Below are 27,233 nucleotides of genomic sequence, written 5' to 3' on the forward strand. Positions count from 1 at the left end.
CCATTGCATCCCAGTGGGTCTGTGCATCCCAGTGGGTCTGTGCTGCGGGGATTAAGTAAGTGAAGAGGTGAGGTCCAGAAACATATATATAGACAAAGTCAATTATGCAAGACAATACTTTGAATGCGAGTCTTTGCAGGTAATTAAGACTTTACAGGTCCAGATGGAGCAACTGGAGAGAGGGATAATCACAGGTTAAAGAGGTGTGAATTGTCTCAAACCATGACAGTTGGTAGGATTTCGCAAGCCCAGGCCAGATGGTGGGGGGGTGAATGTAATGCGACATGAATCCAAGGTCCCAGTTGAGGCCGTACTCATGTGTGCAGAACTTGGCTATAAGCACATATGAGTATGGCCTTAACCAGGACCTGGATTCATGTCGCATTATATTCACCCCCACACCATCTGGCCTGGGCTTGCAAAATCCTACCAACTGGCCTGGCTTGAGACAATTCACACCTCTTTAACCTGGGATTATCCCTCTCTCTAGTTGCTCCGTTTGGACCAGTAAAGACTTAATTACCTGCAAAGACTCGCACTCAAAATACAGTCTTGCATCATTGACTTTGTCTCTATATGTTTCTGGACCTCACCTCTTCATTAACCTGAGGAAGGAGTTGTGCTCAGATAGCTAGTGTTTGAAACAAACATGTTGGACTTTAACCTGGTGTTGGAAGACTTCTTACTGTGCTCACCCCAGTCCAACGCCGGCACCTCCACATCATTGGGATTAACCAAAACATTGATGCCCTACCCTCAGTTGGGCTACCTGACTTTGTGGGAGCCGATCTGATGCTCAGAAGATTTCAGTGGTTTGCTCCTGCCCTTAATTGGTAACTTCCCGATGCCGGAACGTAGTAGATGCTGCAATGATCCCACTTCTGGAAAAAGTGCTTAGAGGTGGCAAAACATTGATTCTCCAATCTGATGGGCCACTTTCCGAATTTGCTTCCAGCAAACAAATTCAGCCCTTTGTTTCAGTCGCGTGAGCCTTTTCTATTAGCTTGATATGGTCTCTTAGAATTAGGAAAACCTATAGTACAGAAGGAGATCATTTGCTTGTGTTGGATATTTGAAAGAGCAGTTGGATTGGATTTATTTATTGTCACGAGTACCGAGGTACAGTGAAAGGTATTTTTCTGCATGCAGCTCAAACAGATCATTTAGTACATGAAAAGAAAATAGATAATAGGGCAACACAAAGAACACAATGTAAATACATAGACACTGGCATCGGGTGAAGGATTCAGGAATGTAGTGCTAATGTGATCAGTCTCTAAGAGGGCCGTTTAGGAGTCTGGTAACAGCGGGGAGGAAGCTGTATTTGAATCTGTTGTGCGTGTTTTCAGACTTTTATATCTCCTGCCCAATGGGAGAAGTTAGAAGAGTGAGTAAGCCGGGTGGGAGGTGTCTTTGATTATGCTGCCCGCTTTCCCAAGGCAGCGAGAGGTGAAGATAGAGTCAATGGATGGGAGGCGGGTTTGTGTGATGGACTGGGCGGTGTTCACGACTTTCTGAAGTTTCTTGCGGTCTTGGGCCGAGCAGTTGCATGTAGTGCCACACCAGCACTTTGTTTCAGTAATCCTAAGAATTTGCCCTCCTTACATACTTGTCCAACGGTTTTAAATCCACAACCTCTGGTTATTGACCCGCTCGCCATAAGGAACAGTTTTTCTCTGTCTGTGCAATCAAACCTCTCATTATTTTGAAAATTTCTATGAGGTCACCTCTTAACCTTCTCTTTTCTGAGGAAAATAATCCTAACTTTGTCAACTCTCTTCATAACTGAAGTCCCTTCTGTACAATCTCGAAGGCCTTGACATCACTCCTGAAACGTGATACCTCAAATTGTTCACAATACTCCAGCTAAGGTCATACCAATGATTTTTAAAGTTCTAGTGTGATCTCTTAGCTTTGCGTTCTGTGCCTCTATTTATAAATCCAAGTAACCTATATGCTTTCTTAACCCCTTCCTGATACCTTTAAGGACTTGTCAAAATCGTCACCAAAGTCTCCTTGCTCATTATACTTGTCAAAATCATGTCATTTATTCTACACTACCTTTCCACATTAATCATCCAAAGTGCATGACTTCACACTGCTCTAACCACATGTGAACTCAATTTTTCTTCTGCTGTTCCTATCTCACAGCATTCCCAAATTTCCTTCTCAAATATCCCCATATTCCAAAAGAAGGAATAGATTAGTACATGCAAATTATAACATGTAATTTCAAAAGAGCACATATTCTGTATAATGTATTCTATTTACTATATAATAATAAAAATATTCAGTGAATGTTAAAGACTTGTTAGGTGAATTGGACATTCTGAATTCTCCCTCAATGTATCTGAACAGGCACCGTAGTATGGCGACTAGGGGATTTTCACAGTAACTTCATTGCAGTGTTAATGTAAGCGTACTTGTGACACTAATACAGATTATTATAATATTTGTATGAGTTTGTTTGTGTGCTGGGAGAAAGGTAATGCTATTTTTATGGGGGTCTGTTTGCAGTAGGTGCATCAAGAGGCAGGAAGTTGGGCATAAGGGTAGCTTCAGCAATCCTGTGGGGAATGACACCAGACGTTAATGTGTGCCACTGAATTAATTATGAACCGATCTCCTACTTGCGTATCCATTATGTGCAGCCTTGCTGAGAAGGAATAAGTCCAAGAAAGTATGCGCTGCATCTTTACAGGGCCGTTGATTGCTATGATGCCACCATTGAGACTTACTGCTGACTGGTTGAACAACAACTCCACACCTTTTTGTTGCACATTTCACTTAATAAATTATCCTAAACCATGCTGTTTACAGAGCTGGTGATTGGTTTTAAGAAAGCCTTTGAAGGAGAGAGCTGTAGCAAGACTGAGAAATCTAGGAAGAATGGGGCTAAAATGGCTCAGCTATTGAGGATGAAGAGGGAATGAGATTACAAAGGAATAATAATAATAATCCTTATTGTCACAAGTAGGCAATCATGTTACTGTGAAAATTCCGTAGTCGCCACATTCTGGTGCCTGTTTGGCTATACGGAGGGAGAATTCAGAATTTCCAAATTACCTAACAGCACATCTTTTGGGACTTATGGGAGGAAATCAGAGCACCCGGAGGAAACCCACGCAGACACAGGGAGAACGCACAGACTCCACACAGACAGTGACCCAAGCCATGAATCGAACCTGGGTCCCTGGCGCTGTGAAGCAACAGTGCTACCGTAAGAGATGGAGAAGTTGAGCATGGATAGTGCAACATAGGGTCAAAGAAAGTTGAAATGGTATGGTGGGGTGAAGACATGAAGGTACAATATGGGAAAATTGCAAGGGTTTTACAATCAATACTTTGGGATATGTGGACTGAGAAGTACCAGGAACTTCAATATTGTCTTTATATATCAGTGGTATTTTGCTGCACACCCAGAAGTTGTTTAAAACGCTATAATAATTTCAAAACATTATTAGCTCATTGCCAAGTAGGTGATAGAAGCTAAGTGAGAGGAGGCCGGGTGATGGATCTAATGTCCAAAGTTCACAGAGTGCGCACAGACAGGTGACAATATCCCCATCACATCTCAGAAGTAAACCTCCATAGCAAAGGGGACCAGTAGTCAGATGAATAGGTACAAGATGGGAAGGGGATCTGGTCAGGGGAGAATCTGGGGCTGAGGAGGGATTTCTTCACAAAATTCTGTTAACAGGGATGAGGGAAAATTCTACTCCTTAAAATAAGTACTATAATATAATAATCTGTCAGTATATGAATTTAACAACAGACAACAAATGAAAATTTGCATAAGTCAGCCAAAACTATTTAAAAGCAATGTCTCAGGAACAACAAACGTCAATGAATATTATCTTGGAGAGCAAACATTTCTCCCTCCTTCACACATTATAGAACTGCGCTATAATTAACCCGGATCAGGTTGTAGTGATATTGCTGACATTGTTAAACTAACCTCCCTGCTGCAGCTTGCCTCATGTCACCCTGGGTTGACCTGACGTTGGGCTTGGTCTACACATGGAAGTGAGGTAGCACAGCCGGGAGGAAGCGCCTGCCCATGGTTGACTAGTCCCAATCCTCACGCATATTTTTTTTCTTTGGCAGCTCCATTTACGTTCATACATACATATATATATTCTTGTAGTTTTGTGATAAAATGACATCAAAGAGGAGCGAAGGCGAATGGCAGGGACTAGTGAATGAGGTGAGTTTACTTTAAATGAATCAATATAAGGAAATGTCATCCAGCCATCTGCGGGATTTTGTTTACTTGTTCTTACAGGGACGATCTCCCAGTGAGAGCCTTCATGCATATATTTGATTTGGTGCAAAATGTGATGAATGCAGAGATTAATCCCTGAAACCACAGCAGCCGACGAGCCTGCAGCTCTACTCTCTGCCGCTGTCGCCGGTGTTGGGAGTCACGGATCCCGGCCGCACCTGAGCTTGGAGCTGCAGCAGTACGTGGAGCTGAGCCCGATCGTGGAGCTGAGCCCGAGCGTGGAGCTGAGCCCGAGCGTGGAGCTGAGCCCGAGCGTGGAGCTGTGCCCGAGCGTGGAGCTGTGCCCGAGCGTGGAGTTGAGCCTGAGCGCGGAGCTGCAGCAGTGAGTGCGGCTCAACCTGAGCACCTCCGGCCCGAGTTCCCGCATCCGGCTCAGATCCTCCACGTCAGGATTACCGATGCAGTCAATACGCATGAGCACCAGTAGAGGATCGGATAATGTCCCACTCCTGTATGATCATTTGCACAACTTATTCAAACATCTCGACCCACATCATTGGCGCGGCCAGTGTTTGCATCGTGGGCAGATAATATAAATTACAGGAGCTGAATTTATTATTGCGTGAAAACAATAACAAAATAGGTTGTTTGAAAGGGAAGCTCAAATTGTCAGGACTGCTTGATGTCTTTCTCAACCCTTGTTCCCTCCTGCTGACATGGGAGGGGGGAGGTCGGCGGCAATGTGTATTCTTGTCAGATTTCCTCAATACCACAACCGTTGTCACCTTTCACCGTGATCAATACCAGAAGCACGAACGAGACATGTTGGGGAGGGGGAAGCACTTGAATCTAATTTCATAGTATTTACAGTGCAGAAGGAGGCCATTCGGCCCATCGCATCTGCACCGGCCCTTGGAGAGAGCACCCCACTTAAGCACACACCTCCTCCACCCCATCCTCTTAACCCAGTAACACCAATTAACCTTTTTTGGACACTTAAGGGCAAATTAGCATGGCCAATCCTCCTAACCTGCACAGCTTTGGACTGTGGAAGGAAACCGGAGCACCCACGCACTGGCTGGAAACCCACGCAGACATGGGGAGAACGTGCAGATTCCACGCAGACAATGACCCAAGCTGGGAATCGAACCTGGGAGCTCTCGAGCAATTGTGCTAACCACCAAGCTATGGTGCTGCCCTATAATTGTTTGCTCTTGTTGATGAAAGTGTTTAGAAAATCTTAAATATCACAAGCCATCTGATTGAACAGAGGAATAGACTCCAGGAGGTGAATGTCGCCTCTTGTTCCTATGCTGGAGAAAATGAATTTTCAAGGCCAGACTTTTGACACAGTGTCCAAATACAAAGCTTAGATTTTCCAGCTGTTCACTCAATGACTGCATTGGTGTGCTGAAAATCAGAAAGGGTTGAAGCCAGACTCAAAGCATTTCCCAAACGTAGGAGTGTCTAAAACTAGAGGGCATAGGTTGAAGGTGAGAGAGGAGAGCCACAGGGGCATTTGTTTTCACACAGAGGGTGGTGATTGTCTGGGCAGCACGGTAGCATGGTGGTTAGCATAAATGCTTCACAGCTCCAGGGTCCGAGGTTCGATTCCCGGCTGGGTCACTGTCTGTGTGGCGTCTGCACGTCCTCCCCCTGTGTGCGTGGGTTTCCTCCGGGTGCTCCGGTTTCCTCCCACAGTCCAAAGATGTGCGGGTTAGGTGGATTGGCCATGCTAAATTGCCCGTAGTGTCCTAATAAAAGTAAGGTTAAGGGGGGGGGGGTTGTTGGGTTACGGGTATAGGGTGGATACGTGGGTTTGAGTAGGGTAATCATGGCTCGGCACAACATTGAGGGCCGAAGGGCCTGTTCTGTGCTGTACTGTTCTATGTTCTATGTTCTATGTTCTAACAAGCTGCCAGAGGCAGTAGTAGAGGTGGGTACAATTTTGTCTTTTAAAAAGCATTGAGACAGTTATATGGACAAGATGGATATAGAGGGATATGGACCAAATGCAGGCAATTGGGACTAGCTTAATGGTAAAAACTGGGCGGCATGGACAAGTTGGGGCCGAAGGGCCTGTTTTCATGCTGTAAACATCTATGAAAATGGTTTTACAAGAACTGAAAAATATACTAGTGCAATTTGTTCATGACGCTGTGGACCTAGATTTTATAAATAAAGTGTTAAATAACACAATTTTACTTGTGACAGCTGGCCATATAATATGAATCATGATTTTCTCTGTTCTAGAATTGTAACTTTTTTTATGAATGTGGTTGAGCTCATTTCATGTCACGCAGTGAAGATATATCCCTCTCCTTATGGGCCTTTGTTTTTTCTCTGAAACACTGAAGAGTGACGTCCATGGATGGGAAATTCACATTGGTTCATGTTGGTGATGCTCGCCTAATCCTTTACTCACCATGTCTAAGCTCTTTCCCAATGAACTTGTCTTTCTACCTATCACTCTGCCTTTATGTTGCATTTTCCATCTCCTGAATTACTGGTTATAATGTTTTTTGAAACTAGAGGTGTCTCTAACTTAGATCTAGTGACTAGGACAGTGCCTGGTATGTGTTGGATCCTATATCATTTATGCTAATCAGTCAGTAAGTGAATCTACATAGCTTTTGAGAGATGACCAACTACAAATTATGCTGGTTTGTGATACATGTGCTTTAGTTTTGTGTTATTAAGTAAAAATGAGGTAAGTGTGTATATTAGAGGGTAAGCGTGTATATTACTGGTGGAATCTTAGTCTGGTATAGTGGTGTTTTCATTCTAATTGTACAGAGTCAGATGGTGAAATAAATCAAGGGCACTCAACCGAGGATTTATGACCCATTATGTGCCCATAAGAAGGTTTCAAAGGGTCTTTGAATGTGTAGAAAATAAATTGATATGAATGTAGACCAATCAAAATCAGGACAAGAGACGGCTGAAATGCAATGTTCATAGAATCCCGACAGTGCAGAAGGAGGCCATTCGGCCCATCGAGTCTGCACCAGCCCTTGCTCTGATACAGCACCCTCCTAGGCCCAATCACCACCACTATCCCTGAAACCCCACCTAACCTTTGTGCGCAATATCAGCATGGTCAATCCACCCAACCACATCTTTTGACTGTGGGAAGAAATTGGAGCACCCAGAGGAAACCCATGCAGACACGGGAAGAAAGTGCAAATCCACACACTCACCTGAGGTTGGAATCGAATCTGGGTCCCTGCGCTGTCATGCAGCAGTGCTAACCACTGTGCCACCGTGCCGCCGACGTGTTGATCATGGGAATTCAGTGAAAATGATTCAGGGCTCGGGTTCCTCTGTGCTCACATTGGTTGAAGTGCGGAGTGATCAATGGAAAGAAAACAAATCACTCTGGGCATGAGGAGGCAGCAACAGAAGCAGCATCATCACCAGCAATTGGTGTTCAGACCTCTAGAGGCTGGAAGACAAGAAGATAAGACATTGAGGGCTAGATTATCGCTAACAAGGTAGAAAGCTCGAATAGGAGAATTTCCCACTCAGCAGACCTGTTTCCGTGTAAATGGTCCCCGCATGCATTACTTTTGCTTCATTGAAGCAGAGACGGATTGAGTCAGGTTTGCTGATTCCTAAAACAGGTAGGATGCCACCATGGAGCAAGGGGGCAAGTGTCGAGCTGAGCTGGTTAGAAGGACTGCGCCACCGTACCACCCCTGGACGGTCCTTCTAACCAGCTCAGCTCGACACAATTCAAGAGAATTGTGAGGGAATGCTTTTGGGGAGGACAAATAATGTAAGGAAGGGAATACAAACTAAATTCAAAGAGAAAATGCTGCAAAATCTCAGCAGGTCTGGCAGCATCTGGAGGGATAGAAAAGAGTTAATGTTTCAAGTCCAGATGACCCTTTGTCGCTTTGCCAAAGGGTCATCAGACTCAAAATATTAGCTCTTTTCTCTCCCTACAGATGCTGCCAGATCTGCTGAGATTTTCCAGCATTTTCTCTTTGGTTTCAGATTCCAGCATCTGCAGTAATTTGCCTTTTTAATACAAATTAAAGGATAGGATTCTAAAAAGTGTCAAGGAACTGAACCTCAGCATGCAAGTCGACCATGTAGTAGTCGACCATGTAGCTGGAGGATACATGGTCAAGAAGGCAAACTGAGTGACTTCCGGTTGTGACCATGGAGTGAATGGTATGTCCCGGAAGTGGTATGTCTGCTGGTTTCCAGACCCGGCAGAAAACAGTGAGAAATTTGGCTGGAAAGTTGATACAATCTTGTGCTGCAGCAACAGCCTCTTTCAGCGTGCAGGCGGGAGAAGGGCAAGCTGGAAGGCACCAGATACAGGAGCTGATGGCTTTTATCAAGGAGGAAATCGATAAACAGAGGAAAGAAATGCTTGAGGATCACGCAAAGGCCATTGCAGAAGCTGTGGCACCCCTGAAGAGTTCTCTGGAATGGGTGGAGAGGTTTTTGGAAGTGCAGGGGTCACAGAATCGGGAGATTGAAGGAGTGATCTCGGACCACAGTGATCGTGTGGTGGCTCTGGAGGCGGAGATGGGCTCCTAGGAGACTTCTGTAAAACGTTGAAGGCAAAGGAGGAGCAGGAGAATACTTTGAGAACCTGGGAATAGTGGGCCTGCCTGAAGGAGTGGAAGGTGTGAGTACCACGAGGTACGTCTCAAAGATGCTGGCGGGGCTGGTAGCAGAAGGGGTGCGAGATAAGGCGCCTGAAGTGGACCGAGCGCATAGTTCCCTGAGGCAGAAGCCTAGAGCTGGGGAGCCACCTTGGGCGGTGATCGTGAGACTCCATAAATCTGGAGAAAGAGAAAATTCTGCAGTGGGCCAGGGAGAAGCGTACCTGCGACTGGGAGGGGAATAATGTCCGAATCTATCAGGACATCGGAGTCGAGTTGGCAAAGCGGTGGGCAGGTTTCAACAAGGCCAAGGTGGTGCTGTACCGGCGGCTGATCAGGATGGAGTGCTCTACCCTGCAAAATTATGGGTGATGTTCGGAGGCCGGGACTATTATTTCGAGACCCCAGAAGTGGCCGAAGAGTTCATTAAGGAACATAAACTGGGGGAGAACTGAGCGGACATTGCTTGGGAACCGGGGTGCTGGCACTATGTAATGGTCGGGAGAATATTTGAAGTGGGTTTAGGGATTGGGGGATTTTTGCCTTTTTTTGGGGTGGGAGCAGTTTGCTGTTCAATGTTGAGATTGTAAGGAGTTGTAGGGGTGAAGAGTTTATGTGGGGATGGATGTGCCCCACCCCCCTGTTTTATGGGACGTTTTGTGTTTGATATCTGTTTGTTTGCTTTTGGAGAAGGCTGCCTGGAGTTCAGGCGAAGTCCTTGTTTGGGTGGGGGAGGGTAAGGTCAGGAGGGAGCCTTCCTCCTTGAGCTGAGAAGTGGGGGGGGGGGGGGGGGGAGAGGGAGGTCATTAGGATGTGCCTTTGGGCAGGGGCAGCTGCACTAGCAGGTTATGCTGGTGAACAGAAGTGAGGTGATGGGGGAGAAGGCCAAGAGAGGGGGGAGGGGGGAGAGGGGAAGTGGAAGGGCAAGAAGGCGAAAGGGGGGAAGGTTTCTGCGACGTGGCAGGGGGTGAGAGATGACATGGTCAAAGGGCGGAGAAAGGGGTCATCTGGGATGGGCTAGGTATAGGGTGGAATTAAGGGTGCGGGAAATAAGTAAGGAAGATGACGGACGGTGGAGGGGATTGGAGGCGTAAGCTTCTGGTAAGGTTAGTAACGTGGAACATCTGGGGACTGAATGGGCCGGTTAAAAGGTCACGGGTGTTTGCGCACCTCAGGAGCTTGAAAGCGGGTTGGTCTTCCTGCAGGAGACGCACCTACGTGTGAGGACCAGATTAGGTTAAGGAAGGGGTGGGTTGGGCAGATTTTTCACTCGGGTTTGATTTGAAATCGAGAGGAGTGGCAATTTTAATGAGCAAAAACATGGGATTTGTGAGTATGAAGGAGGTGAGGGATCCGGGTGGGAGATATGTGATTGTGAGTGGGGTATTGGAAGGGGCACCGGTAGTGTTGGTAAATGTTTATGCCCCAAATTGGGATGATGTGAGCTTAATGAGGGGGTTGCTGGCAGTGACCCCGGATTTAGCCACGCAACAGTTGATTATGGGAAGAGATTTTAACTGTGGCCTGGAGCCGAAGGTGGATAGGCCGACCCCCAGGTTGATGGGCAGGTTACAAATGGCGAGGGAGCTGGGGGTGGGGGGGGGGGGGGGGGGGGGGGTTATGGAGAGGATGGGTATGGTGGACCCATGGCGTTTTCAGAACTCAAGGGGAAGGGAGTATTCCTTCTTTTCACATGTTCATAAGGTGTATTCGAGGATTGATTACTTTGTAATGAGTTGGGAGATTTTGGAGGGGGCAGAGTATGAGGGGATAGTTATCTCGGACCATGTATCAAAATAGGTTACAAAAAGAGGAAAAATCTGTACAGACTATAGTTGATTGGTGGGAAGTATGTTTCCCGGGTTGTTTATTTGCTGTAACCTGTTTTGATACATGGTTGTAATAAAATACATTTTTTTTTAAAGAAGGCAGACTGAGTGCTTTCCTTTATCAGCCGAGGCCTGGATCAAGGAGGTTACACAAGAATTGTATAAAACAACAACAAGTTCTGATGAAAGCTCAATGACCTGAAACACTAAATTTCCACAGTTGCTGCCTGGCTTGCTGTTTATTTCCAGCAGTTTTAGTTTTTATTTCAGATTTTCAGAATCTGCAGTATGTTATTTGTGTTTAAAAGCCCCGTTAACGAAAACCTAAAACTTCAAACAAGTGGTCTCTAACCTTCAAAATCAGTTTGTGTAATCACTCCTTGTAATTTTACCCTTGGAGTCTAGGTATCAATGCATTGTTATCAAAATTATTATAACAACAGAAAGTAGTGATAATAGTTGTTTATCAGATTGGATAAAGTCTGTAGTGGAGCTCCCCAGGGAATACTGCAGATGTGGTCTCACCGATGCCCTGTACAACTGAAGCACAAACTTCCTACTTTTGTGACCAATTCTCCTCACAGCAAATTATAACATACTATTAGCTTTTCTAGTTACTTGCTGTATCTGTACACTGGCCTATTGTAATTCATAGACTAGGACACCTAGATCCCTCTGCACCTCAGAGCTTTGCAATCTCGCACCATTTAAATCATAAGCGTTTTTTATACTTCCTGCCAAAATGGACAATTTCACATTTCCCCACATTATACTCTACTTGCCAGATTATGTCCAATCAGTTAACCTTGGGGGTGGGAATGGAAGCAGGAGGGCACTAAAAATAGCACTGCTGGCTCCACCCACCCCAGATAAGAAATTGGCTGAGCAACATGAAACAGCGTAGTGATAAATAGTTGCTTTTCAGATTGGAGGAAGGTCTGTAGTGGAGTTCCCCAGGGGTCAGTGTTGGGACCCTTGCTCTTTCTGATATGTTAATGACCTAGACTGCGGTGTGCAGGGCATGGTTTCAGAATTTGTGGATGATACGAAGATTGGAAGTGTTGTTAACTGTGATGAGCATAGTCTTGAACCTCACAAGACATAGATAGGTTGGTGGATTGGGCAGACAAGTGGCAGCTGAAGTTCAATGTAAAGAAGTGTGAGGTGATTCACTCTGAGGAGAATACCGAGAGACAATATAAAACAAAGGGAGAAGCTCTAAAGGAGGTGCAGGAACAAATGGACCTGGGTGTATATGTACACAAGTCATCGAAGATGTCAGGGCATGTTGAGTGAGAAGTTACTAAAGCATATGATATCCCGGGTTTTAGTTTTTTTTAGATATTTTATTCAAGGCATTTTCATATAAACAAATAAAAGCAGAAGAAAAATCATATAACATAAATAACCCACACCCCCTGCTCCCCCATTATCGCCCCCTTCTCCCATCTTGCCTTCTCCAGGTCCTCCAGTTTTGCGAATCTGCCCCCTATAAACAAATCGCCAAATCGCTCAATCTCTGCCTCCCTCCACCACTGAAACCTCGCATCCAGTCTCCCTTGGCGCAAACCTATGGTTGTGACAGATCAGTGCCCACACTGTGGTATCCTCTAATCCCAAACGCTACCTCAACTGCCCCCTTAAGGCGACATCATCACTGGGCTCACGGAGTACCTGGCCTGCAAGAATGGCAGAGGCGCTGTCACAACGGCCTAAGCTCGTTCCCCACCATGAAGCCGCCTCCATCCACCCCCACACCGACCGCTCCCCCACTACCCATTTCCTGACCATGGCAATGTTCGCCACCCAGTAATAGTTCATCATGTTCCGCTACAACTGACAATATGCACCACCCAAAGCTGCAGACAGGCAGTCCGACCTATCGGAATTTCTCCAGATGGAGAAAATCAAATTTGCCATTTGGGAGTCGGAAGAAGGCTTCCACAAAACCTGGGAACCATTCACCCAGTTGTTTGCAGCCAACAGCCAGTAAGTCAAAGGGAGCTGAAAGCCTCGACACAACAACGAATGTCAATGAAAGTGGGGAGGGAAACAGACAAAAAAACATGGAGCCCAACCAGGCTCAGCAAATAACAAAATACACAGCGTCACGCCAACCAAACAGGAACAAGATCTTGGAGCTTAAAGAGGGAAGAGGGCAGGCCAGACACCTAGAAGGGGAGGGGTCAACAAGAAAAGGGAGAGAGGGAGGTTGGGGACCCGGCTGGAAATAAGCAGCTACTGGAGAACGCAAACAAGAAGCCGCAACTGATTTAAATAACAAAAGACAACTGATGTGTGTTTGTGTGTTTTTATATATTTCTTTTTTTCGTTTTCTTTTTTTTCCTGTTGTTTTCAATGTATGTTCACGATTGCCTTTGTTTTGTATAACATAAAAATCCTTAATAAAAACACTGAAAAAAAAGAATTGGCACTAATAAACGTTTCCATTAGATCGAGCCCCTTATGTTCTTCTGTTCGAAGAAAGAACGGTTCTGTCTAATTCCATCTGCCAGGTCTGTAGCCCTGTAATTAACAGCATCTCAAGCACAAATCTGGTGTTCTTGATTAATAAGGGGATTAGAGGTTATGGGGAGAAGGCAGGAGAATGGGGATGAGGAACATATCAATCATGATTGAATGGTGGAGCAGACATGATGGGCCAAATGGCCTAATTCTGCTCCTATATCTTATGGTCTTATGGGAGAGATGTTGACATGCTATTCACTGGCACATGAAAGGTTTATTGGCAAAATCGCCTTTTCCGTGCTATTCAATGGTCCACCGGGATCTGTACTGCAACTGAGAGGGGCAGGATGTAATCTCTTGAACAGGTCATGTACCTCGGAGATCGGAGTGCCATTTTTACTGGGCACTCGGATCCCAATTATCGGCTGCACTCTCCTCCACCACCCAGATTGCTGGCAGGGGGTGCCCCCCCCCCCCCCCCCCCCATATTGCTGGCAAGGCCCCCCCCCCTCAGAAACCCCCTTCAGCCCCACTAAGGCCTCCATTTAGCTTCCTCCCTCAGTCCCCACCCACCCCCTCTTCCCTCTTTAGAGCCACCCCTTCATTCCTCCCTTTAGGCCCCGCCCCTTGGCAGTGCCAACCTGGCACGTTGCAGTCTGATGGGTGGCAAGGTTGTAGGTACCCTCCCAACAATTTCTGCCAGGATGCCAAGGGGGGGTCCTTCATCAGAAGTGGGGATCAGTGGGGCTTGCGCTGGGCTAGAGGGGCTCAGGCCGGCGTCTTCCTTGGGATGGGGCTCCTTTGGCTGCTCCCTCCATCTACAACCGTTAAACCCATTAACTAGTCACTGAATGTGTAAAATGTAAAGTATTTTAGTGACCTATACATTGTGTGGTGACTATTCTGCTTTTGACGTTAACGGTTTCAATGATGGACTGTTAGAGGTTATAGAATTACTTATTCACACTTAGTTCATGAGGTTAAGGAGTTTGTCAATAATTTCCACAAACTAGTTAGCTTATTGTCAAAAAAAGCTAGTTTTTGTTGATGGGGGTGTCTACATTATTACTACTGCAGCAAAGTAATTGTTTGACAAATGCCAGAAACAATCAAAGGCAAAAATGAGTTGTCAATAATTGCCTCCAGCTGTGCTGTGTTTTTGTATGCTACCTAGCATAATATAAATTATAACTTCAAAATAGGCTGATGAACAACCTTTTTGGCTTCCTGTTAATAGCGTTTATTCTGATGGTATTTAAAAGGCACAAAGAGCATAATTTTAGGATGCAAACTATTTTTCAAAATTGTTTGGCTTGGAGATCTTTTGACTCAACAACTAAGGAACACAAGCTTCAGCAACGTATGAAAACCAATGCCCTTCCTGAACCCTCCACACATTGGCATCTCTTTGATCCTATTCCTTCTTCTAAACCCAGCCCTTGCCATGTATTCACTGTCCTCTCTGACGTGCCCGTCTCTGGTGCTGAATGTTCTGTACTCAGCAAAGGTTCATCCTCGTCATTGACCGTCTCAATTTCTCTGCCTATCTCACCCACCCTAACCTGTCTCCCTCTGAACTTGCTGCACTCTGTCCTCTTCAGTCCAACTCTGACCTTGTGATCAAACTTGCTGACAAGGGTGGTGTTGTTATCTGGCATACTGACCTCTACCTTGCAGAGGCTGAGCGCTAACTCTCAGACACTTCCTTCTACCTCCCCCTGGAGCAGGACCCCACCACCGACCAACAAGCCATTGTTTCTAGAACGGCCACTGACCTCATTGCCTCTGGTGATCGTCTCCCCCACAGCCTCCAGCCTCATAGTCCTCCAACCCCACCCAGCCCGCTCCTACCTCCTTCCCAAAATCCACAAATGAGGCTGCCCTGGCAGATGCATCATTTCAGCCTGTTCCTGCCCCACCAAACTCATTTCTTCATATCCTGATTCCATCCTCTCTCCCCTTGTCCAGTCTCTTCCCACCTACATTCATGAGTCATCTAATGCCGTTCTCATATCAATCATTTCCAGTTCCCTGGCCCTAACCGCCTCCTCTTTACCGTGGATGTCCAATCCCTCAAAACCTCCATCCCCCACCAGGACGGTCTGAGGGCCCTGCGCTTCTTCCTTGAGCAGAGGACCGAACAATCCCCATCCACCACCACTCTCCCACACCTGGCTGAATTTGTTCTGTCACTAAATAATTTCTCCTTTAACTTGTCTCACTTCCTGTAAATAAAATATGTGGCTATGAGTACCTGCATGAGCCCCAATTATGCCTGTATTATTGTGAATTATGTGGAACACTCCTTATTCCAGCTGCACTCAGGCCTGTTCCTGTGACTCTTTTTCTGTTACATCGATGACTGCCACTTCATGCTCTCACCTAGACCTGGAAAGACTTATCAATTTCTAAGCCCACTCTCTGTTGGGACACTTTGATGCCTAAACCACTGCTTCAGGAACAACCACCAGGCTTCTCCTGGAAGTCCGAAATGAAAGTGTATATTAGCGAAGAAAAACTGGCACTTTTCTGTTGGGCCGTATTGAGTGACAGTGAATAGTGCCTGTGGCAAATCCATGTCCAAATGTGCCATAGAACATACAGTGCAGAAGGAGGCCATTTGGCCCATCGAGTCTACACCGACCCACTTAAGCCCTCACTTCCACACTATCCCCATAACCGAATAACCCCTCCTAACCTTTTTGGTCACTAAGGGCAATTTATCATGGCCAATCCACCTAACCTGCACGTATTTTGACTGTGGGAGGAAACCGGGGCACCCGGAGGAAACCCACGCAGACACGGGGAGAATGTGCAAACTTCACACAGACAGTGACCCAGCGGGGGAATCGAACCTGGGACCCTGGCGCTGTGAAGCCACAGTGCTATCCACTTGTGCTGCCTTGTTGCTGAATCACATATTGCCTGTGTAGGAATGGAAGGGGGAGGTGAAACAAGGGCAAGCTCAATAATAAAAGCCATAAACTATTCTTTCAGAATTGAAGGAGACTACACCGCTCAGAGTTATTCCTGAGTTATGCAGGGCTCCTACATTTGTAGTAGCGTTAACGGTAAATTTCCTGTGTGGAATTTTATTTATTTAGAATTATTGAATGACAAAGCAACATCAGCAACTTTCATTTATATAGTGCCTACGACATTGGAAAATGTATGAAAGTGGCTCACAGGAGTGTTATCAAGCAAAGTTTAACATCAAGTCACATAACAAGACGTTAGGACAGATGACCAAAAGTTTGGTTTTAAGGAGTGTCTTAAAGGAGGAAGTGGGACAGAGGTGGTGGAGAGGTTTATGAGGGAATGGCAGTTGTTAGGGTCTTGGCACCTGAAATCACATCTGCCAAAAGTGGAACAATTCAAATTGGGCTGTGCAAGAGGCTCAAATAAGAGGAACCCAGAGACCCTGAGGGGTTATAAGACTGGAGGAGAGGACAGAAATAGGGACGAGTGCGACCATGTCGGGGTTTGAAAATAAGGATGAGAATATTTAAATTGATGTGCTGTTGGGAGTGAGAGCCAATGTAGGTGAACAGGCTTGGAGTGAGTTAGAATTTGGGCAGCAGAGTTTTAGATAACCTCAATTCTGTGCCGCGTGGAATATGGGAGCCCAGCCAGGACAGCATTAGAATATTTAAGATGAATAGCATTGGATGAAGAATACAGCACAGAATCAGACCACTCAACACAATGGACGGAATTTTCCACTCGCTGCACAGAGTGCTGGTTGAGGATGGAAAACTGGCATGCAGGCTTTCCTCTCCAGATAATCCGGCATTCTGTGCACATAAATCTAGAGGTGTGTCCCATGTGATGGGACGGGGCCTGATAGAGCTGACAATGCCAGCTTCTCAGAGGAACGGTGACTTTTTGAAGCGGTGCCCCGATCTGCGCTTAAAGATTGCCTCTCCTCCCCATGGATATGGGGAACCCTCCCCCACCCCCCCTAACCAACAGACATGGGAACCCCACTTTAATGGAGCTCCCCAGAGGGTCCACCCTGGCACTTGCCTGTACTTAGCTGTGCACGTCCAGTGGGTTCTCTTCGACTGGTTCGTCTTTTAAAAAGCAGTTTAAACATCGCAGAATTTACATCATGGCAGGGAAGCCCACTAATCGTATTAAAATATATTGAAATTAGGTCCCCACTTTGTTACCTTACTGGTGAGGGGCTGGGAAAATCGGGAAAACGAGGGGCTCGATTTTCCCGGTGCCAATCTCATTATTCTGGGTGCATAACGGAAAGGCCCAAATGGTTTCCCGCCGAGCATTGAGCCATTGAGGGGCAGCACAGTAGCACAAGTGAATAGCACTGTGGCTTCACAGCGCCAGGGTCCCAGGTTTGATTCCCTGCTGGGTCACTGTCTGTGCGGAGTCCGCACGTTCTCCCCGTGTCTGCATGGGTTTCCTCTGGGTGCTTCGGTTTCCTCCCACAGTCCAAAGACGTGCAGGTTAGGTGGATTGGCCATGATAAATTGCCCTTAGTGTCCAAAAAGGTTCGGAGGGGTTATTAGGTTACGGGGATGGGGTGGAAGTGAGGACTTAAGTTGGTCGGTGCAGACTCGATGGGCCGAATGGCCTCCTTCTACATTCTATGTTCTATGTTCTAAGCTCGATGCACTCAACTCGCTATGCCCGTCACAATTCAGATAATCACATTTAAATGAGCCATTACGCTCACTGGGTCACCCCGAGGCTTGCGTGTTGTGGGGGATGGTTGCCCTTCTGCTGTGGTGGTTAGGGGTGTTACCCTCCTCTACCATCAGGTTCCAGTCTTTGTGAGGACGTTTTGTGGTTGGGTGCAGGGGGTTGGCGAGCTCTATTGTTACCTTGAGAAAAAAGGGCCTCTAACTTTTGTATCTTTTTCCTGACAGAAGAAGGTAAGAGAGTATGTCCAGGGTGCGTTGGGTCCTTAATTATGCTGGTTGCCTTTCCGAGGCAGTGGGAATTATAGGCAGAATCAATGGGCAGAGTCATTATGGCCATGTTGGCTATTTCACATTCTCCTACCCTTTCCTGATTGCCCTGCGATTATTTTTCCCTTTGAATATTTATCCAATTCTCCTTTGATCTGCTTTCACGTGATTTCACTGACTGTGCCATTCATTTTTCCTCTTTTCGCTTTTGTACTTTTGGCAATTACCTCAAATCTGTGACCTTAACTGACTGTTACCACTGGAATACTTTCGGTTGATTACTCAATCAAAACTCTTCATGATTTTGAACATCACGATCAAACCTCTTTACAACCTTCTCTACTCTAAGGAAAACAACCCCAACCTCTTTAGCCTTTGTCCATAACTAATGCCCCTCATCCCAGGTACCATTCCTCTAGAAGCTGTCCAAGATGCGACATTCATCCTAAAGTGTGATGCCCAGAAATGAATGCAATTCTCCAGCCGTGGCCTATGAACTGTTTTATAAACGCTAAGCATAACTTCATAGAATCATAGAATCACAGTACAGAAGGTGGCCAGTCGGCCTATCAAGTCTGCACCGACCCTCTGAATGGGCACCCGACCCAGGTCCATGCCTCTGTTTATAAAGCCAAGGATATCATATACAGTACTTTTAAATAGCCTTCTCAATTTGACCTTCCATCTGAAAAGATTTATTTGTGTGCAACCCCACAGCAATTGTTTGTTTAAAATTGCTCCATTTGCTTTATATTGCCTCTTTTCAATACTCTTACCAGAATGCATCACTTTAAACTTCTCTGTCTTATATGCCAACTGGCACGTCTGCCTATTTCATCAATTTGCCTCAGTCCACCTAAAGTCTGTTACTATCCTCCTCACTGTTTACACATTTTTGAGTTTGTATCATCTGCAGATGTTAAAATGACTGCTGTCTCACCTGGGCATCGCTGCCTCTATGTGATGTGCATCAGCGACTGTGTGGTGCTCACCACATTCTGCCCTAGAAGCCTGACCACTAATGCTGCCCACCGAGGTGTCAGCTGAAGGACTTGCGGGGGAATGAATACTTGGTCAGTGGGAGTGATGGGTCAGTCTGTACGGTATTAACAACTCACGTTTGACAGTCCATCTGGGTTGACCCTATGGATCCTCTGCGGCGTACGGCAACCCCCGCATTTGTGATGCTCTGTCTTAGGCTACCCCCATCATCTCCAGGGCACGTTCCTTGAAGGTTGTGAGGATTCTTATGTCCAGCACCCTTCCACCGGTCTGGGCCCTCTGCCGGTGATTGTGGAAGGGCTACTCCTGTGGAGACTCAGAGAGGCATCGTTAGCCACATGTGCAGTTCACACAGGTGGGGGCGGGGAGGGGTGGGGGGTGGATGTGTAAAGGGAGGGTTGATTGGGGTGATGGTAGGATTGAAGTGAAGGTGAGGTAAAGGATGGGTCGGAGGGCAGATGGAGTGTTGGGGGAGGCTGGTCGCGTTGGTGGGTGGGAAAGTCTTTGGGGTTTGCCAGGGGGTGGTGTCAACTCACCCATGCTGCCCAGTGTAGATTGTTGGCCTTCTTGCGGTACTGGAGACCAGTTCTCCTGGTCACGCCTCCCGAGCTGACAGCCACTGCTACTTTGTCCCAGGCGGCACTGGCTGCCCTGTGGCTCACCCTCTGGGTCCATCTCGCTGGCCTACACCGCATCTCGGAGACTCCCCAGCTTTGCCTCTTCAAACTTTGTCGTCATGGCTGCGAGCTGATTTTGTGGCAGGAAGCCCATGAGGCCAAGTTAGGTGGATCAATTAACGTTGAATAGAGTTGCTGGCCTCGTTGGGCCGAATGCCGGGAAGTTTGCGGCAGTTCCCGCTCACTACCACACTTAGAAATCTTTCTGGAGAATCACGCCCATTACTCTAAATGTTCCCCTATCACTGATGTTAGGATGACAGCCAGGTTCACCCCTCCCCATTTTTTGAACAGTGGTTTAACATTTGCAGCTCTCCAGTCCTCTGACATTGCTCCAATATCTAAGGGGGATTGGAAGATTATGATCAGAGCTTCCATTATCTGTACTCTTACATCCCTCAGCAAACCAGGATGTATCCCATCCAGATTGGATGACTTTTCTTTTTTAGGATTTCCACCTTTTTAAGTACCTCTTTATCTATTTTTGTTGTTTCTATTTTTTCTACTTCCGTTGCTTTCACAGTGGTTAGCACTGTTGCTTCACAGCCCCAGGGTCCCTGGTTCAATTCCCGGCTTGGGTCACTGTCTATGCGGAGTCTGCACGTTCTCCCTGTGTCTGCGAGGGTTTCCTCCGGGTGCTCCGGTTTCCTCCCACTAGTCCCGAAAGACGTGCTGTCAGGTGAATTGGACATTCTGAATTCTCCCCCAATGCACCCAAACAGGCGACTAGGGGCTTTTCACAGTACCTTCATTGCAGTGTTAATGTAAGCCTACTTGTGACAATAAAGATTATTATTATTATTGTGGCAGTGGGCTTTTCATTAGACAGATGTGAAGTATTATTGTACCTCTGCCTTTCCAAGAAGATCTCCTTTTTGGTTCCTAACTGGTAGTACGCATGATAAAATATTTAATTATCTTATTGCAAACTTTAAAGAAACATGTATAAGTAGAAAGATTTTTTAAAAATATTTTTATTCTCCATTTTCACATTTGCTTCAGAATTTACACCCCACCAACAGTAAACGGTAACGAATACAATGTCAACCCCCTTACTAACAATAACAATCCCATCCACCCAAACAGCAGCCCACCTGACAATATAAGCAACAAATAAAACAAACCCTCCCAAGGTGGAAACAAAAAGGAAAAAAGAAAAAGGAATCAGGAATCGCCTATGGTCACCACTGACCCCCCAAACTCCCCCCCCCCCCCCCTAATATTCAACGCCATCCAATCCCCGAAAGAGTACTGTTAATGACACCATTAATTTTAGACCCACCCCCTCCCAGACTCCTCCCCTCCACTTCCTCTTGTAAACTCCTTCCCCCAACCTCGGTTCCTTCCCCCAATTTTTCACCCCGGCGAGACTCACCGAAACCTGTTCCACCAGGCTCCGATGGCTGCAGCCTCTCTCCCCACCCCCCCACCTCACTCCTGTTCACTGGCCAGCTTAAACCGGCCAGCGTGGAGGCCTTCCCCCTTTCCCAGTCCCAGGAATACCAAGAAATCCCCTTTAACACACAACCCCAGCATACACACTCAAGCTCCAAAGAACCATCATTGCAAATGAAAGTCCCATCTCTTCCCTTGTCCAAATATATACAGCGTTGACTCATTTAGTACATACACCAACACGCGGTGAAAAAATATAGTTACATGAGGCTACATCGGTACACGACCATTTCTCAATTCTGCCACAGTTCTCCTGCCTTTGCACACTCCGCCGCTGCTTCCGCTGTCCCAAAATAAAAGTCCTTGGATTTGTAGGTCACCCTTGGATATACTATGCCACACTGCACCTTGCTGATGTACAGTGCCTTCTTCACCTGGCTGAAGGCAGCCCGCCTCCTCGCCAGCCCCACCATAAAGTCCTGGTATATGCGTATACCAGCTCCAGCCCACTGCACCACCCGCTTCTGCTTTGCCCAGCACAGGACCTTTTCCTTCACGCTATACCTACGGAAACACACAGTTACAACTCTTGGAGGCTCACTCGCCTTTGGTATAAGGCCTCCACGACCGATGAGCCCGATCCAGTTCATATTGGGAGGGATTGTCCACCCAGTGCCTTCTTATAGCTTTTTCAGCCCCTGTTGCCCTGGGACCGGGCATTAAATCCCCGAAAATTCTATTCCCGAGCGGGAGCCCTCTAGTGTGCGGCTGCCTCCCGCCCGCTGCCACCGAAAGCCCCACGTAGTACGATTTTAACAGCGTTTTTGTTTTTCATGCACAGAATACAAAGATTTGGAAATTTATAATACTTAGCAACATGTTCTACAGTGCACAAGGATTAGTTGGTGACTGGTCATTGAAGGGTTATGAATGTGTGCCTACTATTCACTAGACTTCCAAACTATCATCACATTTTGCTGCTTATTCGCATTTTAATTTGGACAGACCCTTATATTACATTTTTTTAGTGTGAATTGTAGTATGCCATTGATCAGAAATCTAAAAATTGTGAATAGTTATTTCTGGAAATATTTTATTCAGCAGTATGTTGATAAATGGTGCTTAAAGAAATTTCCTGGGAATAATAATTTTGCAGGCCAGCAAAATAAAATATTTCTTAGACAGCAATGCTGTTTAAAACATTTTAAATCTTACTGTTATAGAACTCATAATATAACCTGCGGCATTTTTTTAGCTCTCTAATCTCTCAAAATGCTTACTAGCTGAATTGTGGGTTCCCACAAGGCAATGAAAAACAAGTTCCAGGAAATAGAACCATAGAATCCCTACAGTGCAGAAGGAGGCCATTCGGCCCATCCCAGGTTCGATTCCTGGCTTGGGTCACTGTCGATGCGGAGTCTCCACGTTCTCCCCATATCTGCGTGGGTTTCCTCCGGGTGCTCCAGTTTCCTCCCACAGTCCAAAGATGTGCAGGTTAGGTGGATTGGCCATGATAAATTGCCCTTAGTGCCCAAAAAGATTAGGTGGGGTTACTGGGTTACGGGGATTGGTTGGAGGTGTGGGCTTAAGTGAGGTTTACTTTGCAAGGTCCAGTGCAGACCCGATGGGCCAAATGGCCTTCTGCACTGTAAATTTTATGATTCTATGAGTGCACCTACCCTCTGAAAGGGCACCCTACCTAGACCAACTCCCCCACCCTATCGCCACAAACCCACCTAACAGCACATCCCTGGACACGTCGAGGCAACTTATCATGGTCAATCCTACCCTGGACATCTATGGAATGTGGGAGGAAACCAGAGCACCCAAAGGAAATCCACGCAGACACAGGGATAAAATGCAAACTCGACACAGTCACCCAAGGCTAGAATTGAACCCTGGTGCTGAGAGACAGCAGTGCTAACCACTGAGCCACCGTGCTGTCCCTGTGATTATCATTGTGATAATGTCGTACAAACCTCAGCCCAGCCTAACTTCTGAATGCAGGATATTAGTCATCTCAGGAAATTCATGCAGTTTCTTTTTGAAATGTTACAGCCTACCTGCGCTCCCCTTAGCCTGGCTTGTTCCAGGCATTATCTCTTCCACCACTGCTATAATTTCACTACTTTGACACTTTATGGCAGTAGTACACTTGTATGTGTGCAATTGAAACCATATTTTGTGTGATACCGTGTCTTGCCTGCACAATTGAAACAATGGGGAAGAATTTATTTGAAGCTTAGTGTTCACATTCGTTCTCTGGTTCATTGTTGAAAGAAGTAGCAATTGGAATTAAAGTGGTCCCATGAATTCAGTAGTATATCTCAGCCAAGAGAAATTTCCAGGTGGAAGATGGTTGCATCAGTGAGAGCAAAATGCAGATCACATAACAGAATGTCATCAACTCTCTTAATAGCACCAGAAGAAAAACTTTAAATTATTTGATACATAAATACTCAGTGATTTACTGATATTTAAAACTGCCTCAGATCATAACAAGGTGAAATAAATTAAGACCTGTCACAGATCTTTGTGATATAAGTGAATGCGTGATATTTTGATCGAATGGATGACAACTGTATTATAAAAAATGTCAGTTAAGTATTGGAGTTATTCAGTACCTTGCACACATCACCATATTGTACAATATCTAGTCAGCCAAGCTTTGCAAGTATAGATTTTTTTCTGATGTTTTGGTCCTTTATTTAAATTAACTTTATAGCCATGTAGAAATGGTAATGAGACTCTGTTACAGTGGTTGGCCAACTAAATTGATGTTCATTAAGTAGAATGTTTTACTGTGTTTGAATAAAGAATTATGGATATCCAGGAGTGATTACAAAGCAGAAATCCCTGATCTTCTGATATTTTCATGACCAGAAGCTTTAAACATGAGTGATTTCGGACTGTTGTCAAACTGCTGTGTTATTCCATTGTTACTCTGCTTTGTTTGCTGGCTGTAGCTAGGTTGCCAAAAGTCTCCACCCAGTGGGGCATGATGACTTCACTATTGTGATATAATTATTCCCAGTTTATCAAGTGACAATCAAGAATTAATTAATAAAAATTAAGCAGCAGGCATTTGTGTGAAGGACTTCATTAAATTTTACACACTTGACAAACTGCAAGTGAAAAATCTCTACCCTTTGCCCTTTTCTTTTTAAGGACGCTGCATAAATTTAATTCAGTGAAACAAAACCTCTTTTCACTCTTCTGCACCCATTTCAGGCAACGTGGGCAACATTTGAAAAAAGCAAAGGAATGAATAAATGTCGTACAAGCAGCAGATCGTAAACATCTAACTGTGTGATGTTTTAAAACATGAGATACTGGGATGGAAAATCCTTAGCATTTTTGCACATTTCCACTGTAACAGGAGTAGGGGTGGACCTGGATAGACCAGGTCCTGACCTTGCATAAGAAATTCTATGGGAGGGCGGCACGGTGGCAGAGTGGTTAGCACTGCTGCCACACGGAGCCGAGGACCCAGGTTCGATCCCGGCCCCGGGTCACCGTCCGTGTGGAGTTTGCACATTTTCCCCGTGTCTGTGTGGGCCTCTCCCCCACAACCCAAAGGTGTGAAGGATATGTGGATCAGTGACGCTAAATTGCCCCTTAATTGGAATGAAAAAGAATTGGGTATTTTAAATTGAAAAAAAGAAATTCCATGGCGCCTTGAAAGTGACACCGTCAGTCAACCATTATAAAGCTGCTAATCTGGGAGGGTGCGTGGCCAGGGTGACCCATCAAAGAGAGTTCCAACTTCTTTGGCATTGGTGGTCCCAGTGAAATGTATCAGGGTGACCATCAGCTTTACCTGTTTTGTGAAGTTTGGCGGAATTAATGGGCAGGCTGGCCTGGTTGCCAGGACAACCAAAACAAAGCAGTAAATCTTAGAATATATACTTAAATAGTACCGCCCACCACCCCTTCCTCGCCTTACAAAGTGGGCCAAGTTGAGCAATGTTTGTTTATTTTTCAGAAAGGAGTCTTCACAAAGCTCAACACTCATCACTACCACTGGCTGTCACTGTGTCACCCCTGTACACTTCCTTAATGGCAGGTGCCCTAGTGATTAGCCTGGAAATCAAGTCACTGCTTGCTAACTGCACAATGTTTAGCAAGATTAATGGTGGCAATAGGATATGCATCCCAGTGCTGTGTCATGCTTACACACCCAGTTACCTGTAAATATTCATGTTAAATTTTTGTGTTTTCCTTTTTTTTTCTCTCTCTCTCTAATAACTTGTAATTTGTCATATATAAAATATGAAAACTCAATAAAAAAACATTTAAAAAAAAAATGCTTACACACCCAGGATGTTTTGTGGGTAAATACTGCAGAAGCCCTCACTAATGCACAATAAAACACACAATAAATGGTAAAACTCTTGCGAGTACAGATCTGCATGTCCACCGATCACTGAAAGTGGACAAGCATTTGGATCAGGTGGTTAAGGAGGCATAGGGCATGCTGGCCTTCATCGGTAGGAGCTTTGAATATAAAAATTGGTAAGTCATGTTGTAGCTGTACAGGACCTTAGGCCTCATTTGGAATCTTGGGCGGGATTCCCCCCCCCCCCGGCGATCGGAGAATCGGCGGGGGGCGGCGTGAATCCCGTCCCTGCCGTCCGCCGAATTCCCCGGTACCGGAGATTCGCCGGGAGCGGGAATGGCGCCGCGCCGGTCGACAGCCGCTAGCTGTGGCCCCCCTCCCTCCGGCGATTCTCCGACCCGCGATGGGCCGATGTCCCACTGGTTTTTTGCCAGCCCCGCCGGCGTAGATTAGACTAGATCCCTTACCGGCGGGACCTGGCAGCGCGGGTGGGCTCCGGGGTCCTGGGTGGGGGTGCGGGGAGATCTGGCGCCTGGCCCGCGATCAGGGTCCACCGATCCGCGGGCGAGCCTGTGCCGTGGGGGCACTATTTTCCTACGCGTCGGCCTTGTCAGCCTCCACGATGGCCGACTCGTAGGTGAAACCCCCCCTGCGCATGCGCGGGGATGACGTCACAGCCGCTGACCCTCCCGCGCATGTGTGGACTCGCCCCGTCGGAGTCCCTATGGCCGACTCTGCACCTTTGTGGCGGGCCGACGCCAGACTGGTTCACGCCACTCCGTCCCGCTGGGGCCCCCCCGCCCCGCCGGGTACGGGAGAATCGCGCACGTTGTGTACAATTCTGGTCACCACACTACCAGAAGGATGTGGATGCTTTGGAGAGGATACAGAAGCCATTTACTAGGATGCTGCTTGATATGGAGGGCATTGGCTATGAGGAGAGGTTAATAAACTTGGTCTGTTCTCACTGGAATGAGGAATGAGGGAGGTTGAGTGGCGTCCTGATAGAGGTCTACAAGATTATGAGTGGCATAGACAGAGTGGATAGCCAGATGCTCTTTCCTAGGGTGAGAGAGTCCAGTACTAGGGGACATAGGTTTAAAATGCTTGGGGTAAAGTTTAGAACAGATGTGCGAGCAAGCTTTTTACACAGAAGGTGGTAAATATGTGGGGTGGTATTCTTCCCCCCACACCGGGTGGGAGAATCGCCGGGGCACCGCGAGAATTGCGCCACGCAACCCTGACACCCGCACTTGATTCTCCCACCACCCCCCCTCCGAAACCAGCGCCGCGAGAATCGCGCCGGGCCGCTCGGAGAATCGGCGCAAACGGCGATAAGCGATTCTCCGGCCCGGATGGGCTGAGCGGCCGCTCCGACACGACAGGTTCCCGCCGGCGCCGTCCACCTCTGGTCGCTGCCGGCGGGAACTGTGCGGGAACGTTGGGGGGAGGCGGCCTGTGGGGGGGGGAGGGGATGCTCCTTCACCGGGGGGGGGCTCCAACGGGGTCTGGCCCGCAATCGGGGCCCACCGATTGGCGGGCCGGCCTCTTCCACCCCCCTCCCCCGCGCCTACCTCCTTCCGCAGCCGGCCCCAGAACACCAGCGCCATGTTGGTGAGGGGCCAGCATGCGTAACAAGTTCCCCGCGCATGCGCAGGATGGCGCAGCACAACTGGGCACGCGACGCTGGAGTGGCGTTAACTGCTCCAGCGCCGTGCTGGTCCCCTGTGGGGGCCAGAATAGG

General features: G+C 46.8%; 1 protein-coding gene across 4 annotated transcripts in view; it reads left to right on the forward strand.

The window, feature by feature from the left end:
* Positions 1-4,034: 4,034 nt before the first annotated feature.
* The window catches only part of LOC119963019 (coiled-coil domain-containing protein 149-like), a 164,414-nt gene continuing 141,215 nt past the window's right edge, over positions 4,035-27,233 (forward strand). For all 4 annotated transcript variants that reach the window (XM_038791475.1, XM_038791476.1, XM_038791477.1 and 1 more), the window contains exon 1: positions 4,035-4,207. In XM_038791475.1, coding sequence (XP_038647403.1) covers positions 4,160-4,207 — 48 coding nt within the window. In that variant the 5' untranslated portion in view covers positions 4,035-4,159. The remainder of the gene's footprint in view (positions 4,208-27,233) is intronic.

Source organism: Scyliorhinus canicula, chromosome 3 (assembly GCF_902713615.1).
Source record: "Scyliorhinus canicula chromosome 3, sScyCan1.1, whole genome shotgun sequence".
Classification (NCBI taxonomy): Eukaryota; Metazoa; Chordata; class Chondrichthyes; order Carcharhiniformes; family Scyliorhinidae; genus Scyliorhinus; species Scyliorhinus canicula.